Source organism: Balearica regulorum, chromosome 24, assembly GCF_011004875.1.
Source record: "Balearica regulorum gibbericeps isolate bBalReg1 chromosome 24, bBalReg1.pri, whole genome shotgun sequence".
NCBI classification, from domain to species: domain Eukaryota; kingdom Metazoa; phylum Chordata; class Aves; order Gruiformes; family Gruidae; genus Balearica; species Balearica regulorum.
The window spans coordinates 2,518,392-2,539,720 of NC_046207.1; the positions used below are offsets into that span (position 1 = coordinate 2,518,392).

General features: G+C 41.8%; 2 protein-coding genes across 6 annotated transcripts in view; one reads left to right on the forward strand and one right to left on the reverse strand.

Annotated features, from left to right (window-relative positions):
- Nucleotides 1-21,329, reverse strand: part of CDK5R1 (cyclin dependent kinase 5 regulatory subunit 1) — a 122,235-nt gene that overhangs the window by 67,018 nt on the left and 33,888 nt on the right. The window lies entirely within an intron of this gene.
- Nucleotides 1-21,329, forward strand: part of GPATCH8 (G-patch domain containing 8) — a 57,554-nt gene that overhangs the window by 17,408 nt on the left and 18,817 nt on the right. Inside the window, exons 3-7 of one of the 5 annotated variants that reach the window (XM_075775462.1) lie at nucleotides 4,848-4,865; nucleotides 6,941-7,013; nucleotides 17,447-17,491; nucleotides 19,602-19,669; nucleotides 20,121-20,207. In XM_075775462.1, coding sequence (XP_075631577.1) covers nucleotides 19,643-19,669; nucleotides 20,121-20,207 — 114 coding nt within the window. In that variant the 5' untranslated portion in view covers nucleotides 4,848-4,865; nucleotides 6,941-7,013; nucleotides 17,447-17,491; nucleotides 19,602-19,642. The remainder of the gene's footprint in view (nucleotides 1-4,847; nucleotides 4,866-6,940; nucleotides 7,014-17,446; nucleotides 17,492-19,601; nucleotides 19,670-20,120; nucleotides 20,208-21,329) is intronic. The other 4 variants (XM_075775461.1, XM_075775463.1, XM_075775460.1 and 1 more) reach the window with 4 other exon arrangements.

Below are 21,329 nucleotides of genomic sequence, written 5' to 3' on the forward strand. Positions count from 1 at the left end.
ACTGCATATAGTACCTACTGTCTTAATGTGCTGGCATGATGCTAGATTTAGGCATGGCAGTAATTGATGACGCATGAGATAATGCTGCAGAGATGGGAATTCGTATTCGTTCTCCTGAATACTTCAATCTTACATTGTGATACGGGGATTTTAATTAAAATGCCAAGCTTGTTTCCTTATGTAAATATAATGAGAAATACTTGTTGGTAGCCTATTTTGTGCCACGCTGGAAATCAGCATTTCAAAATAATTCAAATACTACTTACAGACTAGACTGATTATCTGATTTCTAAAAGTGTTTTCCCAAACAGAGGGCTAGAAGTGGTCACAGACTACATCTCTTTGGTGTTCTTAAGGGAGCGATGCCTACAGAATTGTGTAAAGCTTGAACTAGTACACTGGACCCGATGACATGGGCACACAGGCTGACAGTTCAGCTTGGATTGTCTGCGGATGTAACACTTCATTGCAGTTTGATTAATGTTCAACTGCGGCAGAAAAATTAAATTCAATTACGACTTTAATATTTTATTCATATATATATATATGTCACCATCCAAATATCAGGACCTTATTAATCTTTACAGCTTTTTGGTAGGTTTTAATATGTGCAGTTCAGCCTTACGGTTAAATTTGAAAACAGTTTGATGGAGAGGACAAGAGAATAGCTTACCTCTTTGGGAGGAGAAAGAGTTAAAATCTTCAATTGTTCTTACTTTAAAATGCAGTTTGCTTCACTCTTTTGTCTGTCATAAGAGAAACAAGCATTTGAGGTGGAAGACCCTTACGCTAGGACATTAAACTCTTGGAAGGAGTCACAGAACTGAGTAAATGTATGTTCTGCATCGCCATAGCAGCTGTGCTCTGTGAGCACACTTGAGCTGGCTTTACCTGCTAGTCCCAGAATTTAAAAGCTGTGACTGTTGCATGGGGTGTTTGGGGTTTTTTTGTCTCATGAACAAGCCTGGTGGCAGAAAGAAACTGGTCACTTTGAAGGTTAATCTTCACATCATCTTCATTAAGTACATTGTTGAGTCTTAGAAGAAAATCTGTAGCTGGGAAGCATAAATAATTTTGTCAAGTTTCCTGTGAACATGATTTTGCTTCCACACTATTAATGACCCGTGTGCTTTTTAAATTGGCAAATTACACACATTAAAAGAAGGAATGTTTTTCTTGTCGCAGGTTAGTGGTGTACCTTTCCTGCAGCATTTTTCACAAGGAAAGAGGTGTCCAGACTGCTTTTTCTGCCGCCTTGTATTTTGTGCTGTTTGCTCACCTAGGAGTGGGTAACATCCTTGAACTGCAATTGAGAGGGAAGGAGTAAGGACAAGTATATAATTTGCAAATACCACACATCTAAATATTTGCAGTATTAACATTTATTCACAAATTGTTTTATAATCCTTAACCAGTTCTCTGTTAGCAATTCAACTGACCTTTTAAAAAGGAATCTGCTCAGAGTAATGAGTAAGAGCCTATGTTTCACATTATGGAAATAGTTTAGATGACAAAGGTCTCTGTGCGAGGAGGAGTGTTTATAACAATACCAGATCGAAGCACTTTCCAGTTAAAAGTTTTTAAAGTTTGGTTACTCTTCAGACTGAAGAGACCATTAAGTATATTCTCTTAAATGTGCTCCTTGCATCTTCTCACCTCTTAGTAATATGAAAATGCTTTAAAGACTAAAGGTAGCTTGCATTTGGAAATCCCAAGGGGCAGAGGGTTTCGCTTGAAGCATGTTTGACAATCACCGCTGAAGTGAGATCCATCTCTGCAGCATTATCTGTTGAGAGGTGCTGACTGTACTGCTACAGCATGCAACTCAAAGGTGGCTGGAAAAATAGGTTTGGGAGTCTACAGATCATTACAATGTTGAAATGTGTCCTCAATTAGCCTACTAGTATTTTTTTGTTCCTGTGGAAATCCTGCTTTGTACAGCTTGTTTAGGCCAAAGATGTCTGGACTGAAACATGCGACTATAACCAAAGTACATTTATGGAAAATAGAGCTGACGTGAGCTAGTGGATGTACGTAGCCTAAATGAGAAGCCAGCTATTTTCCATTACTAAATTGAAGAAAATATTTCATATCAATGGGCTCTTCATAGCTGCAAATACTGATATTTTTTTTTCCCCCCACAAGTAACTTTTTTTTTTTTTGTTCTGGTTTGAAAGATGCTGCAACTACACTGGCTGTTCACGTCAGTGGAACCACTGGTGTCTGGTGTCCTTGAAAAATCAGAGCACTTAACCCTTTTTTTTAAATTCAAGAAGCTGCATGCATTTGTTTTAAAATATTTTAAGTGCACTGAGTTCAGGTACTCACATGGGAAGTCACGAAGTATTGCAGCTTTAATAGAATCCAGATTTTCGTCACGCTAATTCCTTATTTCTACTTGTTTACTGAATCTTGTTGCTGTGGATTTATGGTTTTCTTTGTCCCAGCAGTAGAGATCAAGTAGGAGATAGCAATACACCCTTAAAGCCTACACAAGCCAGCAGCCCTTCCCCATGCAGGCAGTACGCAGAGTGTAAGGGAGTCGAACCAAGCTGTCGCCATTGCAGGTTGGAGGCGAGACTGCGTATCCCCACTTATTCTAGAGCTTGTTAGTTTGTCCTTGTCATAACTAACAAATGTCCTCCCCCCGCCCGCCCAGTTCTGCTCAGTTACACAAGGAGTTTCCTTGAACTACACAAGGTTTCAGGCTTCAGTTGGTAGTTGTTTGATGATCGTGGGCTATTGTAGATGACTGTACGAGCTGAAGCTGGGTTTTGTCGCACTGTATATCTGTACAGATCTGTGGACTCCACTAGTTCCAAAGTGTAATTTGATGAGGCTGCTGATTTGACATTTAGCAGTAGCCATATGTGGACAGCGCTATAAATAATGTGCTTCTTGAAGCTGAATGGTGTAGCATTACTATTTGGCTTTTCTCTCTAGTCTTCATTGTGTCATCTGTAGTGAGCTATAGGTTTTGTTTTGGGAATCTTTTCAACCTCTTGTTTGCATGGGTTCACCCAGTAGCATCCGATCCTTGCTTATAGATTCCTCAATACACAGTCAGCACAGCTTACAATCCACTCAAGAGACGTATGGTTCCTGCCGATGCCGAGAGATGAATGATGTGAACATGATATGTGGGGTGGCATGGGGATCTTAGGGAAAACCTGTATGGGGCAAAACTAGCATTTTGGTTTATCTGTAATGCAGCTCAATCCACCAACTGCAGATTATATCCCACATACAGCATCATCAAAACCTTTCAGTTCTTGTACACATCTTTTCATTGTATGCATTTTTTTTTTTTTTTTTCTATTGGCCAGGACCTTTGCCAGAAATTTGTGCTGGGAATATCCTGATCAGGAACCACTGATACCAATGGAAAGCAATCGAGGGCACAGGGAATTGGGGAGGCCAAGTTCAGCTGCTGGAGAAGGTCACTTTGGATGAGATTTTCCAAAGTAGCTTAGCTGACTCTTGTGACAGTTTGAAGTCAAGACCTTTACATTTCCTACATGCTTTTGGAAAAGTTACACTTCATCTGTAATGCAAAATTCCCCATCTGTAAATAGAAATGATCGCTGCTGAACAGCTCCACAGTGGTGAGAGTAATGCCGGGAGGTGTAAATTGTTCCATCAAGAGCCTGCCGAGCTACTCTGTCCTACACTGAGCATCCCGCAGTCTGGTGTCCAGCGCTGTCTCTGTCACTGTCTTCCCAGACAGATAGCGCTGCTCTTGTGAGTGGTAATGGAGAGCTCACTTGCTCACTCAGACACGTACTGGGAGATTTACTGTGGCTGTAACGCAAGGAGCTCCAAACCGATAGTGTAAGAAAGTGAGGAGACTCGTGCCAGCTCTCTGCTGAGAAATGGGGGGATTTCCTCGTTGGGCTGTTGGCGTTTGTGTATCGCTGCAACTCTTCCGATAATTTAGTCAAAAGGGAATGACAGTTCTTGACATTGACAGGAAGTTTGGTGTTAGAAAAGATGTCCTTTTTTTTTTTTTAATGTGAAACGCTTTTACAGAACTTTCACTTAAAAATGCAATTGTTTTAGAAAAAAAAAAAGCTACCAGCTGTTGCAACATTTGCTGCCCCATGTCAAATTTTGGTTTTAATATCCCCAGCTCCTCCCCAGGCTGCCAGGCTTTTTAGAATGGCTCTCATGTGGGAGTCTTGCAAGCCTGGCCTTCCATAATTTAATTTTTAGGGCAGTGTTTATGCTAAAGAGCAGTCCTGCCAGTCTGCCTCTGTTGAGAGGTCTGCGATAGTGATTTGAAATGGAGGAGGAAGGTGGAATGGGGCTAGAAATGAGCAGACTAATGACTAGGTCCCAGCTCAGATGTTAGTATTAAACTCTTAGGGTTGTTTTTCTCCCTATTCAGTGAAACAGAAGATGCTCCATTTCAATTCAGGAATATTTAAAATTAGGAAGTAGTTTCACTGCTTAAGCAAATAAATGGAAGTGATCGGGGGGGGGGGGAAACCACCCCCTTCCTGGGAACCGAGACAGGAGAATATTCAGGCGTAATTCCAATTTATGTCAAACAACTTGCAACCATCCTCTTGAGTGGCTTTGTAAAAGTGGTGCTAATGTGTATAACCCTTCTAAATTTTTCTTTTTTCCCTTTAACATTTGTTTACCCCTTCACTGTGTCAGTCACAACACACCGCTCTTGAATCTCCCAGCTGGTCTTGACTTGTTGAATTTATTTTATGCTTTCACTCTTCTTTAATAAATACATTACTTGCAAGCAGTGAATTGAAAACAAAGCAAAAGAAAAACTACCATTAGTGATTGGACAGTTTCTTACTTTGTGTTACATTTAACTGTTCTTTTGACAGCCCAGTTTTTAAAGCCAGGTTCGTATGGAAATGCTTTCACTCCACTTGCACTGCTTTTGGAAATAGCATACTGCTTCATCTGTCTGTTTATTTTAGTGCATTCATAACACAACACAGTCAGCACAATGTCTCATCTCCACTTAGCAAAAGATTGCAAAGTACTCCTTGTCCTTTTTTTGAAAATGCAGCCATTTTTGTCAGCACCGGCTTTTAAAATCGGATTCAATAATCCTTTGTCAGATCCAGTTGCAATGCTAATGGTAGAACAATTAATGCCTTATCCACAAAACCTTTGAACTTCGGGCCCCCCTTTGCATGAAGGACTGTGCAGTTGTTGTGGCCGTTACAGAAACGGTCCGCAGCAGACTTGTTGGCAGGTAAGTTTCCCTGCGCTTTGGAAGCGATAGTCTTCTCCATGGTGTTTGTGGTTGGAATCCATATTTGTTCATTTTTCCTTTTTTTTTTTTTGCATATACTGATTTAAGCTTTTGTAACCAGACATTTCCTTACTTTTCCCTTTTTTTGTTTTGTTTTGTTTTTTTAATGTAGCCCTAATTATGTCCTGGGGGAGAGCCGGTAGTGTGGGAAAGGCGTGTGCTGTTGCCTTGAAAAATACAGCGAGATGAAATGTCTTGCTTTACTGGTATATCAGAAAAAAAAAAAAATTATACTTGATAGAATCTTTTTGAGGAAAAATGTATCCATGCAGCCAATATCTTTGGGAAGATTGTGTCTTTCAAGCAGATTCACCGAAGTTCTGCAAACCGTGTGGTCATTTTCTTCAGTGTGGAGTGAGTGAAAAAAACCCCCACTGCTATTCTGATTTCAGTTGACAACTTGGTTATTTAATTAAAGAAACCTGCAGCATATATATCTGTTTTCTTTTTAAGATTCCACGTACCACTCAATGTTACGGATTCATGGCCTGTTATAATTCAGGATATTTCTGTGATATCTTGAGTTGTGGTTTGCCTTAGGACAATTAATAATCTACAAATACATACGTGATTTTTATTTTTTTATGACGAGAAGGTGAACGTGGCCCTAACTCAGAGTCCTTCTTTGAGGAGCTGACAGTTGGTCACTGCTAGTGAACTGATCAGTAAGGGATAAACTGTCAGCTTTAGATGGTTACAAGGGTGCCGTTAGCACTCTTGTTCTTTGGGGGAAGAAATCTTGCATAAAACCGTAATAAACTCCGCACAGAGCCCTGCTCACCCCTGTTTTCAAACGCTGACACTTAATTGCTGCGTCAGTACTTTTCCACTTATTCCAAAATAGCTTTTTTTTTTTTAGGAAGATGAGACATTATGCTTATTGTTTCCCCTACATGCACTAATGGTTCCTTGCTGTTAACTTATTGCTAGGCCTGTTTCATTCTAACATCTTAGTATTTTTGTTAGTTTACATGTGAAATGCATCACCCAGTCTGTGCTTGAGCTCATTTTATTTAATTGATTTTATTTTTTTTGTTTTACTAACCTCACTGTTTTTTCAGTTTAATATTGGCTGCATGCTAGTTTATATATATATATACATATATAAAAAAACCCAATCAAGTCTAGCCTGGATTTTGCTATGATTGTGTTTTGGTTTCTAGTGGTGGGGCAGTCTTGCACTTACAACTTACTCAGTATTATAAAAGCCTGACACACAAACAAAATGACTAAACACATTGTAGATTTTCTTTACAAAAAAATCTGAAGTGGTGCTGTCTAGGTGATGGATATGATTGTATAAATAGCTTGATTTTATGCTTTTTACTGTCAATTTTTATTGGTACACTTTATTTTCTCCCACATTGCTTTTTTTTTTTTTTTAATTTATTTTAAACGTGATGCACAAAAGTTGCCCAGCACACCATCAGAAAGTGACCATCCCCGATACCTTGTCCCCCTGGAAAAATTCTAGTCAACGATTTTTGACATTTGTCTTTCCCTTTTATTGGGCATATATTGCCTTTTCAGTAGCATTTTTTTGCATGCATATATATGTAGAAAATTTCTTGCTCATCACATGTTTAAATGTCAGCGGGAAGGGAAGAATATATTATTGGAATATTTTTGGTTTGTTTTCTCTGTTCTGTCTGTCAGGATAATATTGGACACCGCTTACTCCAGAAACATGGGTGGAAGCTGGGCCAGGGATTGGGAAAGTCACTGCAGGGTAAGTCCAGTAGCTTGTGTCTGAACCGTTCAACACCAGCTTCAGTCTTTAACAAAATTGTTTCTGCTTTTTGTTCCTAGATTAGATTTTCTTTCCATTATTAATATAACCAAACAAATGCACTGTTGAGTTTCATATTTAGCAATTTGCAAGTGGAAGCTGCTGCCTCACTTACTGGTACAGGTTAGACATGATGTGTGTGTGTCGTGTACGTGTAAGAATCACCGTGTTTGGCCTTTTGGAGGGAGGTCAGTTAACTGCCTACTTACTAACAGGTAGTTGTGCAGCTTCTAAACCTATAATGATATTCTGCTGGCTGGATGCTTTGATATTAAAATAATTAAAAATAAAGCTAGTTACGATGATCTGTGTGCATGATTCACAGTGGTGTCAGAAGCCATTAGAAGGCGAGTAAAAGGGCCCACTGAAGACTGAAAGTGGTGGCAGAGGTTCTCATGGATGGGAGAGGCTCACTCCTAGTTTCTCCAGAGGGCTTTCACAGCTTTGACTTATTTCTGTTACCCAGCAGTCTATTTGTCAGAGATTTAGCAAACCTCCTTCAAACGCCGTAGCGCTAGTTGAACCAACGCACCTGCTCCTCGTTCTGTCGAGCCTAAATTCTTCCTGTGACACTAAACTCCATGATTTAAATTGAGCCAGCGCTGCCCAGTTCACGTGGGTGGCTTTAGCCATTTCCCTGGCCAGTCATTCCCGTTCTGCCTACCAGTTGCTCCTTATCAACTGCCTGTGTATCCGGTGTCTGCCCGCGATGCTGGGAGTGAGGTGCTCAGTATTTACAGCAGGCACGAGACCGTGTCCCCAGGCAGTTTCTGTAGCAACCTCTTAAAGTGTTTGAAACTCAAGCGTGCCCTGAGTTCCTCCGAGTAACTTACTCGTGTTCCCATACCCTTAGTCTGAAGACCTGGGAGCTCGTAATTGGACTTCCATGGCCCTACAGTGAGCCCGTTAGAGAGATAAGTATTTCTGTGCTGTGGACTGTCGAGAGGTAACGAGTTCTCTGAACTCTGGGAATGCATATTAATTTTCTGGACTAAGGCACTCTAACTTCTCAGACAGGGCTGCATTGGTGGTTAATGCTTCTTGCTTCCTCTAACATGGTTTCATTGGAAATCCTCTGGTTAATGCATGGCACTCTTACAGTCCTCTTGTGTCCCGTGCTGGTGCCAAAGCTCAGGACGTGGTTGTAGTTGTCACCTCTTGGGCTTCTGCTTTGGCATGGCGTTCACTGGATGTGTAATTTGGTCTATTTTCTCTTTTGGGTGCCCCGTATTGCTCTGTGCGTCACCAGTGTGGAAACACGGAGACTTGAAGGAAGCTAAAGCCCTCTCCCAGCCCCAGCCGGATTCAGAGCACAGCCCCGAGGGGCCCTGTGCCGTGTGGTGTTGCAGGCACTGACGTGACGGAGTAAACTGCAGATTGCTGTACAGTCTTGAGTTTGGGGCAAGAGGGTGGTGTCACTGTGTCCTGAGGATGAGAGCGCCAGGGCTGCCCGTGGGGTTCGTCAGGCATTTGCATTTTGATACTCGTCCAGATTTAGATTTTCCCTCTGTGCATTTTGAAGCATTGAATCTCTACCATATCTCTTGTGCATTATTGAAGCTCTGGTGATTTGAACTGCCTGGAAGCTACAGACAAATCACGGGTACGGGGCTGCGAGGGTTTTCCTGCGCCTCCTGTATTTTAACAGAAATGCAGGAGTACAAATAGCCCGTCTAGTTTAACTCAGGTAGGTGCTGAAACCTTCCTAATGTAGGCTTTGCGGAGCATGCAGAAATTGTATAGTGCCTTTCCCCTCCGGGAAGGAAAGCAGTGCCCTGTCCATCTGACAGACAAACAGCTTCGCTGCCGAGGATGCAGAGGAGTGCTGCTGCTCCAGTTCTGCCTGACATGAAGCTGTCATGGGCACATCCTCTTAGTTACGAGCAGCTAGAGCCTGTGCCAGTGGCATCGACGATGATCATGTTGGGAGTGTTTAATTCATTATCCAGTGACCTTTTTACATGAATCTCCGATCGTCCCAAAATCCAAATATAAACTGCCAGGAAGGAAACATTTGCATCCAATTTTAATCTTATTCTAGGAGTTTTGAAGAGTGAAGTCACTTGCTGTGCACTGAGAAGAATGGAAGAGCAAAACAAAAAGAGTTCTTCCTCTCTTCCACACTCCCTTCTCACTCAGAAAAGACCATTTCAAAAGAGATTTCAAAAGAGATTTAAGAATCACAAATGCAGAGCATCTCTGGTGTTAACTCTACTTGCTTTGTGCTGTGCTTAAGCCTAAATCTTAACCAGCCTATGATTAAGAGGTACAGCAGAAGCAAAAACACTTCAAGTAGTCTTTGACTGTGGTATCTGACCTCCTGCAGAACAACTTTGCAACAAACCCTCAAAACCCTAAATTTTGGTCTACCTACATCAAATTGATATCACATTCATCTCTTTTCCATGCAATCGACTTTAAAAGGAAGTTGATGAGTTCAGTGTGATTATTTTTGTTCTGTAGCTTTTAATTCTAGATGTTCATCTGAAATGGGGCTCCCTCTTTAGTTTCGGTGAATCTAACAGTTACGCTACATTACGCTTGCCAGTCATAAATGCTTATTTCTTCTAGTAAGGCCATTATGTTGTTGTTCAACAAGAACTTCACGCTGCAGGACTGTAGTGTTAACTAGCCATGGCGGCTATAATCCAGCGGTGAGAGTGCTGTTTCTCTGGATGGTAGCTGGAGTAGCCTAAAATTCAGGCTTGGCAATTGGTGGTGGTAAAAATCTGTTGTTGTAGTACAACAGTACCCAGCGGATTGGCTTATTCTCTGCAAAATTTCAGGTAGTTTTGTACCTACCGGGGCAGCTGCCTTGTGGTGTAACTCTTGTTCGTTATTGTAGCTGGTGGAAGAGCTGAGCCACTTGGATAAGAAAGCAAGTAATCCATGTCCTTAATGACATAGCTGACATAAGAGAAGCTGTATTCTAAACACATCTGCATCTTTTGTTTTATTTTAGTGGAGTATCGGACAGGGATAGTGCTATCATCTCTGACCATGCAAGTGCTAGAACACTGGTTCGGAGAAGCTCATAATGAATTCAGCAGAGTCATTCCTCTGCTCATCTCCCAGTGTTTTTCACATTTTTTTCCACAAACAACTTGTGTTATATTTGGAAATGATGTTTCAAGTTGCTAAAAGCCAATGAATATGAAAAAGCAGGACAGGGGGCTGCCAATTGACAGGGATCTTTTTTAATCTGGGAAGTGTGGCTTGGGGAACCACTTTTTTAGAGAGATTGTGTGATAGTTGTGCTCTAACAGATGAGGAAACAGTGTGTAGACAATTTTCTCTGGAGGGGAACACATTTAATTGATAATCTAGAATTCTGTGGTCTGCTGAAAAAAATAAAACTAGCAAAAGATGTGGTTAACAACACTGTCAGACCTTCATGTGAAGTCCTGTGCTAAATGAGACCGAGGATTGTGAATAAATCTGGGGAGTTACATAAGAGTCAGAAGGGAACGAGAGGGCTGAGCGAAATCTTGAATTCAAATACTCTAACGATTTCTCTTGGAATAACTATTTCTTATTAAGTGAGAGTATTATTATGAAAGCATTGAGAGATTGACATGCAGAAGTGGTATAACTTTAATCATACATTTGAAAATATTTTTATAAGCTCTTCACATTTTCCCTGTGTTTTCAATTTTTTGACAAGTCTTGTTTAAAAAAAATATAATTGTGCTGAAAACTTCTGTTTTCTCTTTTGGATTTGTGTGTTTAATATGAGGTAATAGTACTCTAGAGATATAGGTGCAAGATTAAAACCAGTAGTTTAATCTCATTTAATTAGACTAGGGAAAACTGGAGAGAGTATCTTTAGGAAAGACAAAGGCTATTAACTTGCTTTGCCAGAAAACATGGAAATATGTGACTCCGTTTGTACTCGGAAGGAGGATAACGTGTACGAGACACGGTGGAATGCCCTAGCATTTCAGAGCGGCTGATATTTTACTGTGGCTCTTCATCATCTCGCTCATTTGAGGAGGCACCCGCAAAGGTTTAGATGGCCCTCAGGGATGAGGGCAGGACGGCAGCGTGTGTGGTGTAGAGCATGGGATAAACGAGGACGGGGTAGACCTGATAGCTCAGAGCAAGCAGGCAGGCTTTAAGGGCTAATTAGTGCCCCCAATTCTGGTATCGCTGAGTTAATTCACAGCCGTCCTCATGGTTATCCTGCTGCTTCCGCTGTCCTAGCAGGGGCTGTGGAGGGGAGGAGGGTGGGCAGCTCTGAAGGGATGGTTTGCTGCACATAGAGGCGATTTGGAGCATGCAGACCGGTTGGTTAGGAAGGTCTGTTCAATTTTTTCTGGTCATATGGAAGGGACCCTCACGAAGGATTGACCAGCTTTGGTGGACAGGTCTAGCTCATTTTTGCTAGTCACTCCGTGAACGGGTACTGGGTAATAGCTGTAATTATTCAACACACTTTTCTAGATTTGCCTTTCTGAAGTTCTCTTTTAAGAGAATTTCTTTGACTGCAGCCTTGACATTTTAAAAATTGCTCCAACACCTGTATGAGGAAGCAGTTAAGCTTCCCTATACCACCAGCTATCTCCCTTTGCATGCTGTGTGTAGCGTGTAATTAATTTGATACACTGAAAAGCATTGATTTAATTCATGTTCCCACAGTATTCCCAAGACTGGGATTATCCTGATCTTTTGTGGTATCTTGGAGGGGTGAATCACTCTAGTATTTTGCTATAGCAACAGATAACATATGTTTTTGTCACAGCGTAGCCACTCTTAAGTATTTATGTTGTTGAATCAAGTAGTTTAGATAATATGGGGGTTTTGTGTAGAACTGGAATTGAGCCTTGAAACTTCATGTAATTTTGCTGTTCTGTTGTCTGTAGGGGAGTAACGCAGCTCTTGTGTCACTTGATTATGGTTGTGATGAAATTTTTACTCAGCGTGAAACTAAGTTAAGTTTCAAGGTGGATGACAATGTTTCGTGGGATGCTGTTTTGTGCTAGCACTTGGTTTATCTCAATTTTTTGGAAAATAAAAGCAGCAGGTGGCTGTGTTTAGAAAAGGGAGGTCTCTCTTGGGGCAGTTAGTTGAAGTAGTAGTAGCTTTACCTGTCGCCTTTGGTCCAAAAGAAATGCCTTCTGACCTCTGATTCCTATTCCTATCTAGTAATACCTTCCATGTTGTTTGCTTATGCTTTTAGCAAAGTTTTGGCATCGTTTCAGCATGACTGTTCTGAAAGGCGGGTAGCATCTTCCTGGAGAGCGGCAATACGAATGTAATGCTGCGGTGGGGGAGGCAGGCTGCCTGCAGTCGGAGCCATGGTCGATGTGACAGGAACTCTCGGCAGCGCCCTGTAAAGCTGTTGAACCCCTTCCTGCATGCTTGATCTCTTCTACTCGGGTAAAACCAATAAACCCTTTACAAATTGTCAGGTCAGCGCTGTTCCTGTTGATCAAGGCATGGTACAAACTCATGATATAAATTGTACTGGTGACACACAGCAGCAGTTACAAGTGTGCATAACAGAACTTTGATTTTATTTTTATCTTTTCATGAGCATATAAATTATCTAACAAAGTAGCAAAGTCAGGTACATCAAATTTGTTAGAAAATGCTAGAATTTGATTCCTCTATCTAGCCGTATTTGTGTTGCATGATTTTTCAATTAAAAAAAGCACAAGATTTCTGCTCTGACTTGCAAATTCTGTGATGATAAATATAGTCATCACTCCCCCCCCCCCCTTCCGTTATACTACGATGCAGTTCTCATTTGGCATGTTCTTGACTAAATCTGTTCAGACAAGCTCTTGTTTTCCTTCTTGGTATAAAGGATGAGTAGAATGAAAGAACAGAACCGTCTGAAAGAAATGCTAGATGATGTGCAGAGAGAAGGAGAGCCTGCAGGTGAAGAAGTGATCCTGTGGCTAAGGCAGGAAATATCCTTTCTCTGGCAGCCTCCGTGATAATTTTCACTTCTGAGATCAAGTCACTATTCCAAGACTCTGTCAGGTGGCCGCGGGTGATGCACACTATGTTTTCTGGATGCTGGTTTAGTTAGCTGTGTGCGGAGTAATAAGCAGAGCTTTGACCACTTGAGCAACTGAGATCAGTCACAAATGTGATCTCCTGGCAGCTGCGGCTTGGAGAAATAAGCTCAGGGTTTGAATTCCAGAGGTCTTGAATCCTGGCTCTGTCACCAGTTCACCAAATGGCTTACAGCTAATATATTAATATATTTTTCCATTTGTTAAATCCTCTGATCTCATGAAGGCAGACAGAGTAGATGTTTGTGAGGCCTTGAGAACATGGAACAATGAGCATCTGAGAAAAACACCACGAGGAAATGAGGAATGTTATGTTTCTTTCTGGGTTTTGAAGCTTTGTAAAAAAAATACAAGAAAATATGGAAGACAAAGATAAAAATGTTAAACAGTGCCTTTATTCATTAAGTACGGAAGGATTTGGCAGTCTTACCCAAGAAATACATGTGAACACAATCTTATCTTCTTGTATCTTAACATGTCCTCACGGGAACCTGAATTCTGGCATAGACTAATGTTTCCACGCTTGTGTTTGCAACATAAATCATTGCAATTGTTTTAAGACCAACATTTTCATCTGAAGTTAGCTTTGAAAAACCTGGGCAATGTGGCTTTGAAAGCCTGCTATCATCAGACCAATCTTCATTAACCATGTTGAAATCCATAGACCGCAGAGCTAGAGGAAGGTTTACTTAATGCCTCTGTCTCCTTTGGGGGAAGCATTTGCCCCCTTGTTTGCTTTCGAATGTGCAAGATCCTTCCTTCGATTACAGGTGATAAATTTATGGGTTACTTGAGTGCGCATAGTCAGTGAAATCATTATTCTTTGTACACGTGCTTATTGTGACAGAGACGGCCTTCTCTTGGCTTAGTATCAGGCTTTATTGCCCTTTGTGTTCGTATAATGTTAAAGCAGTTTTATTGAGCTGTGAAAGATGGGTGTGTGGGAAGCGAGCAGCCATGGCCATGCACAACATGCCCCTGCTCTTGCAGTGTAGCCTTAAATCAGGGCTCTTCAGCCCTCTCTGCTTCCCGAGATGAAGACAGGCAGCGACTCTTACCTCTGATTTCTATTCTAAATCAACCAAGATTTATGTTCTTGCTCTAACATCTTTCATGTTGTTCTTTAATACTGATCATCATTTGGGTTAGGGATGTTTTTTTGGCCCCGAGTCCGCTATGTGCGTTCCCTTGCAGAAGTTCAGGGAGCTCTGCTTGGTTTTGTGCAAGTGTCTAAGAAGTTCTGAGCTCCTCTCTGAAGTTTTCCATGTGATTCAGGTGGTTGCAACTTGTCTTTTGCTTGTCATTTCTCCCCTGCTTAGTAAGGATTAAGTTCACAGTGCAGTTTTTGTGTACTTGGAAAACAGTTTCTCCTCACTGGGACTTGATGCTCATTGCTGAGGATGACAGATGTTTCAGACTTTGTTTGAATCTCTTGATTTTTTTTTTTGACCCCTTCCAGAAATCTGACACAAACAGGATGAGCTCACAAATCTAATTCCCAAAGGAAAGCAGGATAAAAGGTTGCCCTTGTTTGTTTGTTTGCTTCTTGCAGCAGTCAGAACAAGCTTGAGAACGTAGCTTCATTTTTAGCCAGCAAGGAGCACCGCAGAACATGCCAAAGCTTGTTCACCAGTAAAAATTACTGGATTTCCTCATCTCCCGCCTTTTGATGTACTGAATGAGGAGTCTGAATTTCCAACATGACAGCTGTAGGGCTATTGAAACCTGCAGTAGACCCCGGAAAGTTTTGAGAGCTTGCAAAATCCTAATATCTGTGATGCATTCCTGTGGGCATTGATAGCTGACTGCGGGCACCTATTTACCTTCCCCAGCCCGCAGTGGGGTTTGTACTGCAGGTGACTGAACAAACTGACCCTTATCCACCAGAGCAAATCCAGTGGTGTGATCGTGAAACTGCCCAGCGCTGCCTTCGCACGGCCACGTTTCTAATCTCTGCGGCGGTCCCTTTCCAAGAGCAATTAAAACCTCCTAGAAGGTTGTCTCTTACTGTGGTTTTGTTTTCAGTCGTGGCATAAAGATAGCGAATAAGTAAAAATCCTCTGTGCTCAGCGAGATCACGTCCCATTGTTTGTATCCTCCTGTGACACTTAGTTCATGAAATCTCCTCTGATAAAGTGTGGTATCAGTCAGTCCTCTAGGATTGTATCCCACAAAGCTTGTACCTGGGAGGAATTTCTATTAAGTTGTCAACATAGTGAGCAGGATTAAGGCTGTTCTATTACCTCTCTGGTGCTTGCATGCTATGCGTAAGTGATACACAGAGATATATTTGATTGAATCATGTTAATGCGTAATTTTGGAGGTATATCTTTTTTCAATGGGAGCATCCTAGTCTTTCTCTTTAAACAGACCTTCAGAAACGTCTTTTATCTATTGCAGTGCATGATATTGCTGGAGGGAGGAGTTCTTCTGAGTCTGCAAATTGTCAGTGAAAACTGTTTTCTGTTTCGACTGCTTAAAAAAAAGAAAAAAATAAATGTGCACTAGTGTTGACAACGCCAGTGTTTCTAGACGGGCTCAGATGGCAGGTCCATCTGGTGCAGCGTCCTGTTCCGAAGAGCAGAGCAGCATCTACCCGCTGCGTCCAGAGACGGAGCACGCACCCTGCAGCTGGCAACTGTGAAACGATCATCCTCCGCGTACAGCACGACTTGGGGGCTGCTGCTAAAGCCCCGAAGCGTTAGGATTAACTCCCTTCCCAAGATTTGTTAATTTATAGCATTGCTAACAAAGTATTTGCTCATAGTCAAGAACTTTGTGCGATTGAAAAGGAGGGAATTTGGAGAAGCTGCCGCTGGCAGAGCTCTGGGCAGGCACGGGGCTCTAGGAAGGAGGGCGGCTGTCAGGGCGTATTTAGAGGGGAGCAGCTTTTCCCAAGCTGGGAGAAAGGTTTCCCTGTTTCTTTGGGAAGAGGGAAGCAAACCAAGTCTGTCTGGTCAGTTTTGAAGTCTCATTTTGTTTCTGAATTAAGGAAATAATTACAAACTTAATTTAAGAGATTGGATTTTCTAAGGTGCAACTTGAGCAAGCTATTTGTTTTTCCCATCGTGCTGGAGGTTTATGCTTTGTCCTCTCCACAGCGGTTTTCCTCTTGCATGGAAGTGTTTTACACAATAACCCTCTCTGGTTTGGGGTTTGTAGCCCATGCAGTGTGACCAGTCTGTAAAGGAAAGAGTTTGTGACCTGATTCAGAAAGAAAATAAATTTTCTAGAGTGTAGGGGGTTGAGGAACAGACACAACTTCGTGTGCTCTGCATGATTTACCGTATGGGGTGTTAGTTGTCAGTGTGGCAGCGCTTGCAACCCTGCATAGTGGCACAAAGTGTGGGAACTGTTGCTCTCTCTTGAAAACTCAGTTTTCCCCTTCAAAGTATGCTGGTGTACCCAAAAAGGGTCGGCAGGGACATGAAACCTGTGAGTCCTGCAACATCCGAGAACCCCATTTACGTGCTGGTAAAGATCCCATTGTCGTGCACAGTAGCTCTGGAATAAATTTTATTCAGGAAGCTCTTTAAAAGGAGAACTTAAAGAGCTTAACTGAAAAAGTCCCATTTTCCCCTTTGGCTGTTCTCCATCTTCCGCCCAGCCCGCTTGGCAGTCAACGGCGTGAGCGGTGCCCCTTTGGCAACACACAACCCCTTTCTTTCCATCAGCCGCAGTGGCTTTCCGAGGACACGGAGCGAGGTTTCCCCGGCTCTGATGACCCACCACCCAGTGCTTTGCCCAGCAGCGTGTCCTGCTGCCTCGGACGGAGCCGTGATTTCGGTGGTGGGGATGGGCGCTGCTGCCCGTAGCCGTCTTACGTGCTCGGGGCGCTCGGACTTGGCACTCATCAGCTGGATGTCAGGCTGGGCGGCTGCGCTGGCCGGCTGCCGTGGTATTTCATTCGTAATGAAATGATGGTTAAGTTTAAAACAAAGGCGTTGCTTTTCACATTGAATATTCTCCTCTTACCTGAAAACCAGAGCTCCTTTTGACCCAAAGTATTTGTGATTGCCTTAAGATCCTGATTTGTTTCCTTTTTAAACTGCCTGCTTAAATGTGCCTCAGTGCCTGTCTTAAATTGGGCTGTCACCAGGAGCTCAGCCTCTTCCAACACCCAAAACTCTCTGGTTGCGAGTGCAGCTCTCAAAACAAATAACAACTGCTCAAAATCTGCGCGCTCCCTGATTCCACAGGGCGAAGCATGGTGATGGGGTGGAGGGGTGAGGAAGAAGCCTCGTATTATTATTATTATTTTTTTTTAACCCATCCTACCTGCCTACTACAAACGGCCTATTTTCTGCCCCTAATGGTTTCTGCCTAACAAATGGTGTTTCTTTTTTACAGCGTTATGATCCTGGACTTGTTGTGGTGATGGTAAACTTAGCAGTGGTAATTTTTTATTTTCAGACTGAATTACTCCTTTTGTCATCAGTGCACCAATATGTTAGGCTTACTTTCTCTGTTGTAGCCATCATCCTTCTGCTTGGTCTTTCATTTTCCTTTCCTTTCCTTTCTTTATGCACACTTGTCTGATCCTTGTTCATTAAAGGGTATTGCTAAGAAGGGATGTTTCTGTTTGTGTTAGAACTGCCAAAATCAGTTTAAACATAAATTTCTAATACTGTCCAAACTTGATTTTTTTTCCCCAACACGATGGGCACTAGCACTTGCTACTGCAATTTCCAAATAGATTTTGAAAAAAACAAACAAACCCAAAAAAACCCAACAAACTTTGACTGCCTTAGAAGGCAAAAGTACTGATGCTTTGTTTCTACGCAGGGGTTTACCAGGGCAATGAGGCTGCATCGAAAGATCTGATTGCTGGAGAAATGAAAACAAAACAAAAACCAAAACAAAAAGAAAAAAGCTTGGAAAAAAAATAAATAATTTGTTGGCACTTGCTGCCAGCCATTCCATTTGGGTTGACCGCTTACCAGTAAATCCCTGGCTGAGACGTTATGAAAGTGATATTGCACTTAGGAAGTCATTTTTATAACCTGTCTTTAATTTGGTCCTTTTGCTAAAAATTGCAGTCACTGCTTACTTTATTATACCATTGGGCGTAAGAGAAACATTTTCAAATGGAGAACACTTAAAATACCCAAACAAAAGCTCAATTCAAAATATTATTTTGGATCAGCGTGATAACTATTTCTGGACTTGGTGGATACATGCCTGTCAAATTTATGGTTGTATAAACAAAAGCATAAAGCGATTAATTAAATGGACTTGTTTCTGAAAGAAAAAACACATGCCTCTATACTTTAAGAGTTCAAAAGACACAAGTCTGACCAGAGTAGGTTCCCTTTGAGGACTCTGTGGAGTCCGAGATCTGTGGGCTGTCGCTTTTGCAGGAGTTAGAGAAGGCTGATACAGGAAAAGAGACAAGTTGATGCCTGTACAGGTTTTCTGAGGCAGTTTTAAAGTCTTTAACCTTTTGCGCATGTGGATGGCAATGGAATATTTTTTTGGCATGATTGAAACCTGTAGATCTTTAAGCCCAAAGGTATAATATATGTGTATGTGTGTATAACAAAACAGTTGTTTACACCAAACCAAGAGCAATAATAAGGGAAGTAAACATTCTGTTTTTTTACTCAAGGTATGCACCGGATAAGGTAAGTACTTTTTCAGTGGGCTTACATCACAACGAACAGCGCGAGTTGTGATGTAAAAATAAAAAAAAAAATAATAAAAAACCCAAAAAGCTGTGGTAGTAAAGTGCTTGTCTGCCCCATTTTGCTTTGTTTGGCTGGTTATGAGTGGATTAAAGATGTTTTTGTTTTTGTTTTTTTTAAAAAATTAAATCTCCAGCATAGTTTGATTAGTTCAAAGTCAATTTTCTTCGCAACTAGTCCTTTTCACAGCTTACAGATGACACAGCGAGTGCTAGAACATCTCTCTGCAGGAGCTGGGGAAGCAGGTGCTTGACCACCTGGCCTGGACCGGGCGGTCGTTTTGGGTGAAAGAAGTGTGGTTTCTGTGCCACGCTTCTCTGTCAGCTTTCCTTACTCTTGGGAAGGGGCCAAAGTTGGCGGGTGGGAGGCTTCCACATCTTTTACGGGAAAATCCTAATCAATTATTTATGTGGTAGAGCAGTAAAATGTATGTAATAGCTTTTTCGCTTGCATCGGAAGATGAGGAGGATGTATTGCCTGATGTGGAAGCTTTGAGAAGGTTCATTTCTCAAGTCCTGTTAACAGCCCTGCCCCAGGACTTGTCATGGTTGAACATTAACCACAAGAATATTTTTTTATGTGACCAGTTAATGTTCAGAAAATACCGTTTATCAGTACTCGGGGTGCATTTAACTGTAATCAGTTTGGAGCTGAGAAGCAGGTTTGGCTGTAAGCTGTGAGAATGGCTTGTGTTTGGTTCACTGTAGCTTTCTGGTCTCTGCACTCCAAGGCAAGATCTCTAACCACCCAAACCCAATGTGTAAAGTGAGCTGTGGCAACGGGCCGGCCACTGACCGCCTCTGTGTGTGTTCCTCTTACAGGGAGGACAGATCCCATCCCTATCGTCGTCAAGTACGATGTCATGGGCATGGGGCGGATGGAAATGGAGGTAAGCTCGCCTGGCTCTGGCTCGCGCCCTGCACCCTGTCACTTTTTGCATGCCTCTCGGGAAGATGATAGGGAAGGCATTTAATGGTGAGAATGTATGCATCAAAGGTAAAGAAAAACGCGCTTTTAAACAAACACAGTAAGAAAACACTTCTCAAAACACATACTCTGTTTGCCCATGGGTACCTGAGTTTTGAGGTCTGGATGCTAGCCGAAATTCCTGGGCTTTGCGATGTGCTGGGAGCCTCCACCTTGGAAGGATTAATGAACCGCTTTGCATGTGGGTTACGCTGTGGGATGAGAAAAAAGGGAAAGTGATGCACAATATGCAAAGCTGCTGTTTCAAACCTCATCTTTTTTAAATTATACATTCTGGCAGTCTCAGTAGTGCAAGGTATTTATGGGACAAATTGCATCCTTTTTTTTTTTTTTATTTTTTTGTTAAATAAAAGCTCGACTACGCCGAAGATGCCACTGAGCGGAGGCGTGTACTGGAGGTGGAGAAAGAAGACACGGAGGAGCTGAGGCAGAAATACAAGGTACTGAAACAGGGGCATTAACATCAAAGTTCCTGTGGGCTGAGCTCTTCTCGTTAGGCTGCAGTAATGGTAGCGGGAATTAAGTATTCTTGGGTTTTGGTGGTGTTGAGAGTATTTATATTTTAACAAACTGGTTATTCACTTCCTGGAATTAACCTTGATGTTTGTTTAGCTGCTTAAGAGCTACAGGATAGCAGCAGGGCTTTGCTCCTGGTCTGGAAAGAACAGTCCTAGGGTAAGCAGAACATTTCCTTCCCTAGACCCAGGGCTGCCAAATTTTTCTAGTGAACCTGCCGCGTTGTCAGCACAAAATCTGCAGATGGAAATGTTAGATGGGCAGTTATCAACTGGAAGTGGAGTAGATCTATTGTTACTGAGCGAGCAGTAAGTAGTGCATTATGATACTGTTTTATAAATCCTGCTGTCTTTGGAAGGTATGACGTGGCTCCGCTTTTGAGATATCGATGGACTGTATCTCTTTGGAAGAATTTCTCAGGCAGCATTAAAAAATGTAAAATCTATTCTGTATTTCCACAGAGCTTACAAAACCTGTGGGGTTTTTTATAAGCCAAAGACTGTTATCTTTTTAATGATAAAAATGGACCATTGTGTTGGCATTGAGCATGACATGTTGGAGCATACTTGGATTAGCTGTAACCGAGTTCTCTGTGGAGACATGGTCTTTGCTAGTACTTTAATCCACTCTTCTGCTTACCAGCCTGTAAAATACATCAAGTCTTAGGAAAGCCTGCTTGTTTAATTGTCCTGAGATTTGAGGAGTACCGGGGTTGAAGAAGAACCCTAGACATTACAATAAAGTGTCAGTTTTGCATAAATTTTAATTCTTTGAGGAATAATGGGAAAGTAGTTTCAATTCCATTAAAATTAAACATAACCATGGCAAATCTAAAATTCCATTTCACCGGTTCAACAGTTAATACTGCAGGTGGTTTATTCAGCTACAAAAATTTATAGCCTCCTTTCCTGATTTTTTTTTTTTTTTAAGTGAGACCTTGACTTGCCTGGTAAGTGAATTGCTGGTATATTTGTTCATTTAAAAATAAAAGCCATTGTAATTACTTTTAAAGCTAATTATTAGTTTGGAGCTGAACACAGTTAATG